The 13961-nt window shown below is 40.9% G+C and overlaps 1 protein-coding gene across 1 annotated transcript in view; it reads left to right on the forward strand.

Annotated features, from left to right (window-relative positions):
* KNTC1 (kinetochore associated 1) overlaps positions 1 to 13961 on the forward strand; it is a 53109-nt gene that overhangs the window by 5922 nt on the left and 33226 nt on the right. Inside the window, exons 9-33 of the mRNA XM_048514186.1 lie at positions 379 to 472; positions 1216 to 1268; positions 1814 to 1896; positions 2710 to 2767; positions 3020 to 3118; positions 3367 to 3410; positions 3500 to 3565; positions 4204 to 4279; positions 4689 to 4814; positions 4905 to 4994; positions 5132 to 5197; positions 5944 to 6005; positions 6503 to 6614; positions 7263 to 7406; positions 7801 to 7857; positions 8129 to 8227; positions 8469 to 8582; positions 9625 to 9768; positions 10491 to 10589; positions 10715 to 10818; positions 11224 to 11329; positions 11783 to 11917; positions 12262 to 12381; positions 13664 to 13733; positions 13826 to 13893. Of these exons, the coding sequence (XP_048370143.1) occupies positions 379 to 472; positions 1216 to 1268; positions 1814 to 1896; positions 2710 to 2767; positions 3020 to 3118; positions 3367 to 3410; positions 3500 to 3565; positions 4204 to 4279; positions 4689 to 4814; positions 4905 to 4994; positions 5132 to 5197; positions 5944 to 6005; positions 6503 to 6614; positions 7263 to 7406; positions 7801 to 7857; positions 8129 to 8227; positions 8469 to 8582; positions 9625 to 9768; positions 10491 to 10589; positions 10715 to 10818; positions 11224 to 11329; positions 11783 to 11917; positions 12262 to 12381; positions 13664 to 13733; positions 13826 to 13893 (2289 nt within the window). The remainder of the gene's footprint in view (positions 1 to 378; positions 473 to 1215; positions 1269 to 1813; positions 1897 to 2709; positions 2768 to 3019; positions 3119 to 3366; positions 3411 to 3499; positions 3566 to 4203; positions 4280 to 4688; positions 4815 to 4904; positions 4995 to 5131; positions 5198 to 5943; positions 6006 to 6502; positions 6615 to 7262; positions 7407 to 7800; positions 7858 to 8128; positions 8228 to 8468; positions 8583 to 9624; positions 9769 to 10490; positions 10590 to 10714; positions 10819 to 11223; positions 11330 to 11782; positions 11918 to 12261; positions 12382 to 13663; positions 13734 to 13825; positions 13894 to 13961) is intronic.

Here is a 13961-nt window from a genome sequence, read left to right on the forward strand (position 1 = left end):
GTGTGATTGGTGTTTGGAATATGCTGCCACAGGAGGTGGTGATGGCCACTAACCTGGATAGCTTTAAAAAGGGCTTGGACAGATTGATGGAGGAGAAGTCGATTTATGGCTACCAATCTTGATCCTCCTTGATCTGAGATTGCAAATGCCTTAACAGACCAGGTGATCGGGAGCAACAGCCGGAGAAGGCCATTGCTTTCACCTCCTGCATGTGAGCTCCCAAAGGCACCTGGTGGGCCACTGCGAGTAGCAGAGAGCTGGACTAGATGGACTCTGGTCTGATCCAGCTGGCTTGTTCTTATGTTCTTATTGCAGCAGTAGAATATCATTACTTTGATTTTAAATGTCATTTTGGTTATAAATATTTTGTTTCAAAAGGGTTTAGGTGACTGTGTGATATCTGTGTGGGAGGCGGATCCTAATAAAAGACTGATATCTCTTCAAAATGTTCTTGATTCAAGTATGATCAAAGGTAAGTTATTTGACATACTTTTCTTTACTTAACACACACACACAGTCTTTGACACATTTGGAGTTGGACCGAAATCACAACTGCAGCAAAGCTATCATCTTGTGTCTGGTTGGAGTTACAATGCCATCAAGGCAAGAAGGGTGTGGGAATTGCATGGAAGGCAGAGGGAGCAGTGCAAGGCACAAATCCCTTTCTTGAACCACTGGCAGTTCTGGCAGTTCTCCCATGCAAGAGGCCGGGCTTCAGAATCATTATCATGTGCTGCCTACCATTTCCAGTCTTTTCCCTTGTTCCTTTGTAACCCTGATGGTTATTTACAAACCCGTGTTAGGGATATGCTTAACTATAGCATACGAATCTGAACTTTCTCCATCAAAACCATGATAAAGTGCTGAGCTTTTCTTTGGCAGGGTTGGCTGTATGGAGGCAAGCACAACTGGGTAATGGGACAGCTGACGAGGGACTCAGTTTGCGTCTGAGTGATAAGACGCTCGGTTTGTAGAACCAACCCAGAGTCAGCACCAGAATAAAACATGTTGCGATCTGATTGGTCTCATCAGTTATTTATTGCTACTGAGTTGGTAGCTATAGCCATCAGCCTTTTCCATTAGCAAGTTCCCACACTGGCATGCAGGAAGCTGTCTGGGACTTGCTGCTCGCATTCCTGATGCCTTATATTTTGTCACAAAACCTTTTTTCTTGGAGCAAAGCTGACAAAACAATGTGTGTGTTTGTTTTTGCAGCTGTAAAACAGTTTCAGGTTGTGGATAGTTTGTTGTACACCTTGGATGATGAGGCAAGTACATTTTTATTACTTGATTTTGTAATGACTTAATTTCAGTATCTTTTAGATGTAATGGGGAGAAAGTCATTGTAGAGAACTCAGATCCAAGATTGTGTTTACTGCATCTAGTGAGAAGCACAGGCACCTGTTGGTTGACGGGCTTTTACATTTATTTATTTATTTATTTATTTATTTATAAATAATTTAATTTATATACCGCCCACCCCCGAAGGGCTCTGTCTTGCTCTTGACAGAGCGACGTCCAGCAAATGTGTTGAGGGCATTTGGCAACAATAACAGCATCTTTTGAACAGAAAACTGTCTTTGCTGTGATGCTTGTAAATGGCAGTCACATCTGAATACTTGTTCAAAAGGCCAGCCTAAAATTATAAATTTCTAAACTGTCTGATTACTCCTACCAGTTTGTTATGTAATAGCACTCTGAAGCATGAAAGAATTAAGTGAAATGACTTTTGTTTGTAGTGTGTGAAACAATAAAGAAAATAGGTCTCCCTCATGTATAAGTATGCGTCAGATATCCTTTTCTTCTCTTTTAGAATGTCTTAAGCATGTGGGATGTTTACTCATTTACTATGATTTGGGATTGGCCTTCAGTTCACACAGAAGAATTTCTTCTAATGTAAGAATCAGATTGTTCATCAATAGCAGGGTAACCTGTGGATAACTGAAGCATAATTTCCGCAGTGAGAGCCTGTGTAGTATAGCACAGGATGTCAAACTCATTTGTTACAAGGGTGAATATGTCATAATTGTGACTTGGTTGAACCGGGCACAAGGATGGGAGTGCTACCTTGGCTGGCAGGCTCACCAGTCCAGATCAGCACTGGGGGGTGGCTACATCTGCTGGCAGGCTCTCAGTGGGCTCACCAGTCCAGAACCCCACTCCTGCACATGAAACCTGCTGGGTAACCTTGCGCTAGTCACAGTTCTCTCAGAAATTTCTCAGCCCACATGAGGGCAGGTAGTGGCAAACCACCTCCTAATGTCTCTTGACTTGAAAACTCTATAGGGTTGCCACAAGTCAGCTGCGACTTGACATTCCACACAAACAACATCTCAAGAGTTGCTTTGGAGATCTGACATGAGGAGGCCTTGGCTTTTGCGCCGTGCTTGTAGGCCTTCTCACAGTTGGCCACTGGGAAAGCAAGATGCAACACTAGATAAACCCTTGGTCTTAATGTGACATGGCAGATTTTCTGTTACTCTTTTGCCAAGGTCTAATATTTCCCCATGCTTTCTTAAAAGCTTATATGCAGAAAAATAAGCACCTTTAAATACAATGAGATTTAATTCCACATATGTGGGTCATGGCCACTGAGAAAGTCCTAGTGGACTAACAACCCCCCTTGGAACAGCCCAAGTCCACAGCGGTTTTAAAATAGAGTGTGGGCATTTTCTTAAAGTAATCTGCATTTTTTCTTCTTTTCTTTAGCCAGTGTAGTGTGAATCATAAACTTGTAGCACTGACAGAACCTGATGATCATAAACAGGTATTGAGTTCCAACTTCTATCAGTAAAAAATCCACAAAATATCTCCCTTTAATTGAACTGCAAAGAAGGAAGTGATAATACACAGTGTCAGAACCTCTGACTTTGATTGTTGTTATCTTCCATTTGATAATTTACATTTACTTATTCCCGAAGGTTGAGAAAATAAATAAATATATGGGTCGGGGTGGTGTTTTGTCCTTCGTATTTTACTGAGACACCATCATTGACGACTTTCTAAATTCTTTCTGTAGATGAGAAACATTGTAGTTTTTTCCTTACCCTTGATGCACCAACTCTACTCTTTGAAAGTAACGAACATTTCTTCACTGGTTCAAAGTAAAATAAATACGGTATGTTTTTATTTCTCTATTTCACTTCCAAGTAAACTGGGAGTAGAATGAGGGTGTTGGGGAGGACCAATTGAGAGAGTATAATTCAGAGGCAAAACAATATGTTATCCAGGGTTTGGAAAAAAATAGGTTTTTTAGGTAAGGAAGTCCTCAGTCAACTAACTTCCATGTAAGTCCTGTTGACCAATGGGACAGATTTATAAGTAAGTTTGCAATATATGTGATTTTATAAGAGGTTTCTCTTACAGGATACAATATACTTCTTGGAAGGTATCTATGAAAATGAGCATAAGTAAGTTTGCTCTTTATTTAAAAGTAAACCATTGCTCTATTTCCAATTATTTGTTAGAACCTGGTCATTTACAAAGGATTCATTTCTAGGTCTTTGAATATTCCTGTCTCATTTCTGGTAATGAGGTGCTTAACAGAAGCTGTTCCTGAGGACAGGTATATGTATATTTGCTTAATGGTATGGCTTCAGTGTAAATTAAATTATTGGAGTGCAGTCCCTCACAAACTGGGAACTGTTCAGCTTCTTGACTCTGGTGGAATGCTGTCTGATGAGACCAGGGTCCTGCTGGATCTATCTCAATCCCACAAGGCCTGTAAGACAGCGCTCTTCCGCCAAGCTTTTAGTTGAGGGTAACAATGGGGTTTGATCCCTTCCTTTCCCCTTCTCTTCTGTTCTTTGGTTTGATTGTGTGGTATGGGTGTTGGGGTAAATGTTTTAAGTTTTAAATTGTTCAACCCTTGGATTGGTTTTTTAAGGCCTCATAATGAATTATGCATGTTTTTACTGAAATGATATTGGAAGCCACTCTGAGCATACTGTGTCAGGGAAAGCAGGAAAATCTGAGTAATAAATAAGCAACTAAATAAATACGGGACTCGTTGTTTTAATAGGGTGTAGTCACTTTTGCATAGGAAAGTTGCCAAACTTTGATATGTTCAAATTTTAGCATCTTAGGCCACAAAACCTCAGGTTGCATCACTCTGTGTAAGCCTTGAAGATTGTATTGAGGTCTTAAGCTGTGCAGGATCATAAACAGCTGGAAGTACAGATTTCTTTTTTCTTCTCTCTCTAGGCTAAGTCGTTTACTTCACAAGCATAAATTTTCCAAGGCTGAGAGTTTTGCTCTTCATTTTGGACTAGAAGTTGAGGTAAAGGACTTCTGCCTGAAAATTATACCCCAGTGTACACTGCCCATTACAAAACCCTAAAGGATTTTTTTTCTGATGGCTTCTGTTCTTTCATTCCAGTCCCCTCTCACTTCAGCCAATACCAAACTTGTCCTCAGTCCATCAAAAACATTTTGTAAAAACCATCTGGACTGACAACTAAATTCCACAGTGGTGTTAACTGTCTAAACTTCTTTTGCTTCATTCTTTGAAGGAGATCTTTAACTTTCAAAGTTATTAACTGTGTGTGTTCATGGGCACTTCTGGGGGAAAGGCACAGCAGTAACGTTCAGTTTACTCTGAAGGTATTGGCAGCAAATGCATAGCACACACTTCCCTGCTCTTCAAGCCAGATTTGAAGCTGGAATAACTTTGTTGTCTTTGAATGCAGCTTGTTTATAAAATGAAAGTGAGCTCCATTTTGGAAAGATTGGCTTCTGAGTGTGTGGACCCTGATGGACGATCACCCTGGTTAGAACTTGTGGCTCAAGCTAAAGAAAACTTGAACAAAATTAAGGTATAGTCTAATCTCTATGTAACTTATGTTTATCTGCTGTAGGGAAGATAATTTGAAAAGTTATTTTTTTTATCTCCTTCCTCTAAATAGGATAGTCAATTTGTAGTTGAGTGCTGCATTCAAAGCCCTTGGCCAACATATGGGACAGCGCATGAAATGCTCAACTATGCTGGAAACAGGGTAGGTTTTGATATGTTATGGTCAGCCCTGTAATGGGTGCAAGCATTGCCCTAGTGTTAGATCTTTGTTACAAATCTGGCAGGTGCAATTACCATCTGTACTGCAGATCAATTTAACATCTGTCTTGCATGTTCTAGGTTTCAAGCAGAGATGTCACAACCTTTGCTGCTCCTTCTAATAGGAATTCAACATCTCTTACAATGGTAAGGAAATAAAACTGTCGCCATTAATGTTTCTACTAGGAAATGGGAGGAGAATCTTGAGAGTTTGAGTCAGGAATTTTATGTAGGATGAAACTAGATTGCAATAAAATGCTGTGCTCTTCTCACAGTTTTTCTAAAGATCCACTGGGTTTTGAATTTTGAAATATATTTCAAGATCACTTAACTTCATTCCATCATCTGCTAAAGTATTTATCTTATATATCAGCTGTTCTCCCAGGCATCCCAGGACATGAGTGTTAGAAACTAAATGTAGGTTATGTACGTGGACACTGAGGACCAGGCATATTTGCTGTCCGTGCTTGTTTAGCTATTTTGTGGTAAAACACACATGCCTGATTCTCACATATAATGTCCCCTCTTCCACAGAGCTCTGTGGCCAAATGGGAATTTAAATTTTGGTTTCTTGGCCAAAGTCTAATACTTCTCTTTTACATGCAGAACTTGATGCCAATGTGGTGGATTTGGAGGTTCTAGAACAGGGGTAGGGAACCTGCGGCTCTCCAGATGTTCAGGAACTACAATTCCCATCAGCCCCTACCAGCATGGCCAATTGGCCATGCTGGTAGGGGCTGATGGGAATTGTAGTTCCTGAACATCTGGAGAGCCGCAGGTTCCCTACCCCTGTTCTAGAAAAAATATTCCCCCCCAATAGAAAATGGTCCAACTAGCTGTCGATTCTAATGTAGATTTAATGTGTAATAAAATAAATCTGTGTCTCCCCTTAGGTGCTGCAGGCACAAGCAAGACTGACAACTTTTTATGGAGCTTTTGGTCCGAAAAAATTCAGGTTTACCTTTTTTTCTGTTTTCATTGATTTGTGTGTGATTTAGTAATCTATCTAGAAAAATGTGTGCTAGTTTCCACTGGCCCCTATGTTCTGTCTCTGCAAACTTGTGCTACATGAATGGTGATACAAAATGTGGGCTTGATTAACACTTTTGATAAAAACTGACATTTGTAATCTTCCAAATTGTGCTCTAGAAAATGTGAATGGTCTGATTAGAGCTAGATTGGCTTGTAGCTATACTTTGTGAGTTCTCATTCTGAACCTAGAAGCAAGGTTCTTCTAATAGCATTTCTTGGCTTTGCATTAATCACTGGTCTCACCTAATCCAAATGTTCATTGCCTACTATAGTATTTCAAGATTTAACACCATTTTGAATAGAACTGCCCCTCTGAATATAGGATTATCACTTCATTTTAAGTACCACCTCTGTGTTTACAATTGCAGTGTATATTTTTTAAATTGGGTTACAAGTAAACAGCAATTTATGCTCTCTTAGTGGAACCACTTGGCTAAAGTTTCTGAATAATGAAGACATCTTCAAGGACATTGTTTTACAGCTGAAAGAAGGAAATCTCTTTTCTGCAGCCTATATCTGGAAACGACATCGGGTAAATGGCAATAGACATTTTCCTCTCCCTCTCCCACATCTTGTTACAGCCTGTAAGTCAGTGATAAAAACACCCGCGTGGCAGGCAGGAAGTCCAAGGGTCACTTGTTGACATCTCTAGTTCAAAGACTCTTGGGTAGTTTGTGTTGGGATAGCCTTTTGTCTGAGAACCTAGAGAGTTAATGCCATTCATTGACCTGTGTGGACTAATGCTCTGAGTACATGTAAGGAAGCTTCATACGTTTAATGTTCATTAAAGCACGTCCCACTTTTCCTCAAGATTCAAGGAGGCTTGTTGTAATGCCTGTCCCTTAGCTTGTCTTTCACTGACAGTACCCTTCTATGCAGAGTTATTGCAGTCCAAGCACAATGAAACTGAGGCAACCCTGCATAGGATGGCGCTGGTAAGAGAGAGAGCTTTGTACCTTCTCCTTACAAACGTTCTTAGGAGTTACATCTGGCAAAGTCTTGTGCTCAAGACCTTTGACAGCTGCAGCCTGTTAGAGGAGACATACTGGGTTAGATGGTCCAACAATCCATCTTGCTGTAATATGGCAGCTTTGGATGTTCACAAACTCTTGTTAGAAACTATGGTTACTTGTCTTACTGTTGTGAAAATATTTCTTGAATGCTTTTTACTCCATTCTAGGGAGAGTTCACAGAACATTTTAGTGTGGAAATGCTTAAGGACCTGCTTGACGCAATCTCTACAACCATTTCTCGCAAGGAGCTGTGTTTGTGGTTTAAAGATGGGATTGTTCCTTTCATAAATTTGGCTTTGCCTGAAGGACAGGTAATGACCCAGTGGGAGGAATCCTTATAAACCTTCAGTTAATGAACATGGATGAATAAAGAGTTGTGCACAGAGGTGGTTTAAAGCTCATAAAATTATATGGGAGTACCAGACACTACAACGTTGCTAAGAAGGGTGGACCTGATCAGTCTCTTGGGTGGGAAACTATAGGGCCATGGTGGCGAACCTATGGCACTCCAGATGTTCATGGACTACAATTCCCATCATCCCCTGCCAGCATGGCCAATTGTAGTCCATGAACATCTGGAGTGCCATAGGTTCACCACCACTGCTATAGGGAACCTTGTGCTTAGGCAGGATGCACATATAAGAAGTGTGTGTGTGTGTGTGTGTGTGTGTGTACTTACAACTTAGCTTGTCTCTTGTACTCCAGGGAATAATAGCAAAATGGCTGGAAGAACAAGCTCGAGATCTTGAAGTAACTGACGAGGTAAAGCACAGTAATTCTTCTTTAAGAAATTATTCATCATCAATGTATCTAATGTGCAATATATGGATACTTAAATCTGAATTGGGGCCATGTAGACATAAAATGTTTCCTGCAAATCTGGGTGGGGATTATCACTGCATGCAGAAAAATCCAAAAACTGTTTTTAAAAATGGAGGAGGAGGAGGAGCAGAAGGGAGACATGGGGGGGATTTCCCCTTTCTTGTGGGTCCCCGCTTGTATTGCTTTAATTTTTGTTTCCAATTTCAAACAGGCCAACTGGCCAGAAAACGGACTTGAAATGGCCCAGGTGTTTTTTACCGGTGATCCAGATAAAGCTGGAGTTGCATCTTCAATGTGCTGTACTCTCTGGGTAATTATTTGGCCAAGAATGAAATCATGTGTGGGCTAAGTCACAAGCCTAGAATTCTGTGAAAGGCCCTTCATAGTCTTCAGTAAGTTACTCAAAAACATTTCCTTTGGTTAGATTTGTGTGTTTTTTATGTTGCCTCTGGAGGGAGTGGGGTTCTGTAATTTGTCAAGTGTATGTCTGAAGTGCAGTAGTACAGCTGTGATTCATGACAAATTATCATGTTGATTTTATATCTCAAAAGAACGATAAGTGTGAAGAGGTCTGTTGCTTAGCAAAACTGATCCGAACTTTACACGACTTGATAGATCTTTACAGAAAGTACAACTGCAAGCTGACCCTCTGTGAGTTTGAAAAGGTATGAAAACAGCAACATTCAGATGTTATATGGGAGGCCGGAGGTGAGAGTGACCTTTTGTGAAAACACAGTATTTTTATTAGAAAATGTTTTTATTAGAAAATTCCAGTTTCTGATATGCTTTTCCTACAGCTGTCTGTGTCTTTTGCAATCTTTTTTCATGGTTCATGCAAAAACAGGCATTGGTTTTAACAACAAAATTTCTATCAAACCTGGTCACTGTGGTCAAGGGTATGTGTGTTGAAAAACCAAATTGGGAACACCAGCAATCAGAAAGGGTGTAGTGGAAATTCTCATGATAATTTAATAAACGTCAAAGAGCCTATTGACACATCCATACTTTTTGTTAGGGATTTAGAGCGCCAACACCGTAGATTTATTAGAGCAGGGGTGTCTAACTCTGGCGCCCCAGATGTTCATGGACTATGATTCCCATAGCCTGATGGGAATCATAGTGAACATCTGGGGTGCCAGAGTTGGGCACCCCTAGATTAGAGTCTAGGTTCAGATTCACACACTGCTGTGAAACTTGCTGGGCGGCCTTGTGCCTGTCAAAACAACTCTTCCCATGGTTGTTTGTGTGAAATTAAAGTGGAAGAATGATGAATGCTGACCTGATCTTTTCAGAGGAAGGGTGAGGGTTTTAAAAAATTGGTACGAGTGTCTCCAGAAGCAATTGGCATAAGGTGGCATTTCTATGGAAAACGAGGGCTGTGGGCCATGTCAACATCTGCTGGTCAGGGCAGCTCGAGCTGTAGGCTGCCCATGCTTGCCCATAAGGCTTTTCAGCCACTTGCTTGAACAAGTCTAGCAGCATTGCAGATAAGCGTATTGAGGGCAGCTGCAGCTGTTCCATTCTTGAAGTCTTAGCATTAACTTCCAGGAACTGAGTCAATCACTCTGTATGAATAGTCAAGCATTTACAGAGGTCAGCAGATTGTTATGTGCAGAAATACCTGCTGCATGCTGCTTATCTTTCTTCAGAGAAAAGACCATTGTTCAGGGGTTGTTTTGTTTTTTGGTGTGTCCCCCCACCCCCCAGGAAAGTGCAAGTACAATAGTGTTCCGTATGCTTGATAAAGTTTTGGTGGCAGAACTCATTCCAGCAACTTTAGAGAAATTTATTGAGCCATATATGCACCAACATGATCTACAAAAGGATGAAACTCTCTTGCAGTACATAAAGGTACATTCAGTTGTCTTCCACATAAAACCAAAGTTTTGTAGTCTAGATAACATAAATATCTTGTATAATTAACCAGTCTATTGCAAATGGCAGTGTTAATAGTTGGGAGTTCTTTGGCCCCGGATAAGCAGGCCATCACCTGGGATAGTGCTCTCTCTCAGGGTGCAGGTTTGCAACCTTTAAATCTTCTGTTATCCTTACATACTTAAATAGAATCTGTTGCTCAAGGGACCTTTTACCAGTTCAGACTGGAGCACCAACTCATTTCTCTTCTAGAAAGCAATGAGTGGGCTGCAGCTAACCATGCTCCGATCACAATGCAGCTTGACTATTGTAATGCATTCCCTTTTGGAGACTTCAGCCTCTCCAAAACACCTGTGCTGAGGGTGTTAGCGCCAGTGCTCTGCAGCAGTTGATGCTCTGTTCATCAGCAGTTTGTTCTTGGGTCTTATCTTGCTGTTTCTCAGCCTATGCTGAAGTTTTATTGGTTTTAAATTTAAACTAACGCATCTGTATGGCTTGTATTAGATGTTGTAAACTGCTTTGGAAAGAACAGCATATAAATTGCTGTTGTAAATTGTAAACTGCTTTGGAAAGAACAGCATGTGAATTTTGTCAAATAAACAACATTAATCACTTTTTGAAAATGACATTTGCAAAAGATTAACTGTGCATAAGCTGTTCTGTTAGTGTTCATAAGGATGTTTTTAAACCTCATCTAGGACTTGCTAGAACGCTATTGTACACAGTCGACGTCTGTCTTTGATACTGCTTGGGAATCAAAGGCTATAGGTGTCTTGAGCTGCATGTCCAACACAGATGTGAGTATGACTGAGAAGAATGTGCTGATGAATCTCTCTTTTGAAATGCAATATGAGACTCTTCTGGCCTTGCAGCAAGAGAACAGTGGCATGTATAGATCTTACAGTATTTTTTTTGTTTGTAGTTGAAGTTCGAAGGAGTTCTAGCAATAATGCATAGCACTGTGGTTCCCTGGAGTCCAGGAGTAGAGCGGCTTGTGCAGGAATACCTAGGAATGGATCATGCCAGGTAAGAGAATAAGCATCTTACTTATTCAAGCTCCTTCCTTGGACTACAGAAATCTTTCTTGGCACTATGGTTTTGTTCATCACTATTTATGTGCAGCCTATGGATCCTCAAGGCAGTTGATAAATAGGTTAAGCAGGGACCTGTAACTCACTTGGGGGGGTGTATTCTCAGTTGCAGCAGTATCTGCTGCTGCATGCTTGCTTGCTTGGCCCTCCTCCCACTGCTATTACTCTCCCCTCCCACTTCCCTGCAGTGTTGTGGCCTCAGCAGTGGGTGGAGCAAGCCGCAACTCCTTCTCCTCTCCTGGCGGCCTGCTGTGGTGGCGGGGAGACAATTGCCTATGCTTCCAGAGGTGACCATGGTTCATTTTGAGGTTATTTTAGCCCTTCCCATCTTTGTCTGCAGGGTGAAGCTCCTGCAGGAAGGTTACCGACTGATGGAAATGAAGTCAGTTCTGTTAAACTATGGCATCAGAGATACCAGTCTTTTAAATGACAAACAAAGGATGCTGGTAAGTGGCCAGTGAGTCCCTTCTGTCAGATTCTGCTGCCATAAGTCCTGTTGGTTTCATCTGAACAAACATGGACCTACAAGCAGAATTGCAGCCTTCCTTCTATGCTTGCCTAGGCACACAAATTCAGAAAAGTAATTTTATAGAGGCTAAGAGCGGTGAACTCTAACCTGGAGAACTGGGTTCAGTACCCCACCCCTCCACATGAAGCCTGCTGGGTGACCTTTGGCCAATCACAGTTTTCTCAGAACTCTCTCAGCACACATGGTGGCAGGCAATGGCAAACCACTTTCAAACATCTTTTGCCTTGAAAACCCTACAGGGTTGCCATAAGTCAGCTGTGATTTGATGGCAGTTTCCATCACCAATTTTATAAACAAGAAACTGTACATGGTGATGAATGTGCCTATCCTTAAAACCCTAAAACAGTGTCTAAATTAATTTCTTTTCCAGAGGGTGGCAAAGTACATTGTTAAACAGGATACCTCGTCTTCATTAAAAGATGCTTTGAAAATAGCGAATGTGTACATGCTGCCTACTACAGACGTCTATCTAGTGAGGATTATGGACCTTATTAATAACGACAAGGTAAAAACGTTCAGACTGTTGGGTTAAAACAAACTGAAACTGTCATTAAAATGCTGCCTGTTAATTTTATTATTCATTTTCTTAATGGAAGATAAAAAGGTGCAGTATGAATCATAAATTTCCAGAATCTGCAGTCTAATATAATGCATCTTCTGAACAGTCAAATCCAAATGCATTTTTTGCACTAAGGTTCTAGTTGCTGTTCAGCAACATAATTTTGTATGGATGCCAGCATAAAATAAAAGAATTAGCCTTCACTTGTCCTTTTGTTTTTCAGTGCTCATCAAGCATCCTTAGTTTCTGAGGAGGTGTGTTGATCTATTATATTTTGCAAATGCTTACAGGGAGAAGAGATCCTAGACTTGTTCATATCTCTGCCTGCTATTGAAGCTGTGGAAGTGGCAGAAAGAACAGTGATCTGCGCGAAGCTGTTATTAGAGCACAAAATACCTGATTTCGAAGAGGTAGCTTCCATAAAATAAAGCAGCACAGAAAAGTAGTGTATATATTTACCCAAAAAAGCTGTTAAATATCCAATTGCCTGTTCTTTTTACAGAAGAACATAAGAGACCTGCTGGATGAAGCCACTGTTTCATCTAGACCACAACCTATTTCACACAGTAGCCAGTGAGTTGGCCTGGAGGGCTAGTAAATTAAGGCCAAGGCCTTGGTGGACTAAAGGTCTGATTTATAAGGCAGTTTCATGGGAGGTTCATATGTGTTAGCACACCATCAGATGACCCTGCATTCCCAAATCTGCCAGGGTGATGTTATCTGTGATTGAGATGCGTTCCCAATTCAGTGTAAATGTTTAAGACAACAAATCAATTCTGCTAGAAAGATATATGTAATCATCCTGCTATATGTAATCACTGCCATCTGTTCATTCTTTCCTTGATCTTTACTTTATGGCTTCACATGCTTTGTAGACAACTAGGCTTCCTCTGGTACCTCTGTCCCATGAGAAAAGAATTGAATCTTATCTCGTGGGGCAGGAAGCTGGGTGGCTCTCTCTTGCTATCTGCCGCTGACCTTGGGGCACCTCAGCTCCAAAAACTGTTTTTCACAAATGCTTGGGAAAACGGGAGGGGGGCTTCCAGCGGGAGATAAAGGGGACTGTGAATGCCAGTTTTGCCAGAACTGGCTTTGCCAAGCATGGTGCTTCGATGCCTCATTAATAAATGTTACTAATCAATACTTCAGTGTCTGTTTATTGGCTTAAGGTTCCAAGACCTAACAGTCTGCCACAGGAATGCAACACCATTTTAGAGCATGGCTGTCAACTTCAGCACTGCAGGGGGCACAGGAGCTCTTGTCCTCTCCCCCGAAACAATACACTGTTTTCCAGAGGTGACAGCGCTGGTTTTAGTTTTAGCTCTTGAAAACTTTTGAAAACTGGCATGAGCTCCTCATCGCCCTGCACAGGTTTTGCCCTGCAGTGTTTCAAAAAGTAAAAAATCTAGCTCTAAAATAGCACCACATTCCTGTGGTGGATTTTGGGACATATTGTTTTTTGGGTCCTGAGTCTTTAGGTTCCCTTTGCAATCTCCAAGAAAAACTGTAGAGATTCTGGCAGAGGTGTGCATGTTACATGACAGAAATTAAGTAGAGGTTTGGGAATTTAAACCTAAATCTAGTTTACTGTCCCACATTTTGAGGGCAACAAACTTTAACTTCTAACACTTTTGTCTTGCTAGTACCATCTTCATAAATTCTCTCTGTTCCCCCTTCATCTCTCCTCCACAGGCAAAAATGCAGCTTTCTGTGAAAAAGATTGTTGTGAACATCCTCAAATTCTTACTGAGTATTCAGAAAGGTAATCTTACTTTACCTGTCTTTATAGCTATTTTTTAAAATCCATGATTGAAACGCATAACCCCCTGGCACTGCCTCCTTTTTTCCCTACAGAAAATCTTGTGAAAAGAACAGAATACAAAACAGATTTAGATGTGTTTAAAGCTCTTGTCACCTTACAGGTAAGGATTTCATGGCCACAGAAATTGTACAGAGGTGTTGGTTTGTGCAATCTGTTAAAGTGAATATA

The sequence above is a fragment of the Sphaerodactylus townsendi genome, linkage group LG13 (genome assembly GCF_021028975.2).
Source record: "Sphaerodactylus townsendi isolate TG3544 linkage group LG13, MPM_Stown_v2.3, whole genome shotgun sequence".
Lineage (NCBI taxonomy): Eukaryota > Metazoa > Chordata > Lepidosauria > Squamata > Sphaerodactylidae > Sphaerodactylus > Sphaerodactylus townsendi.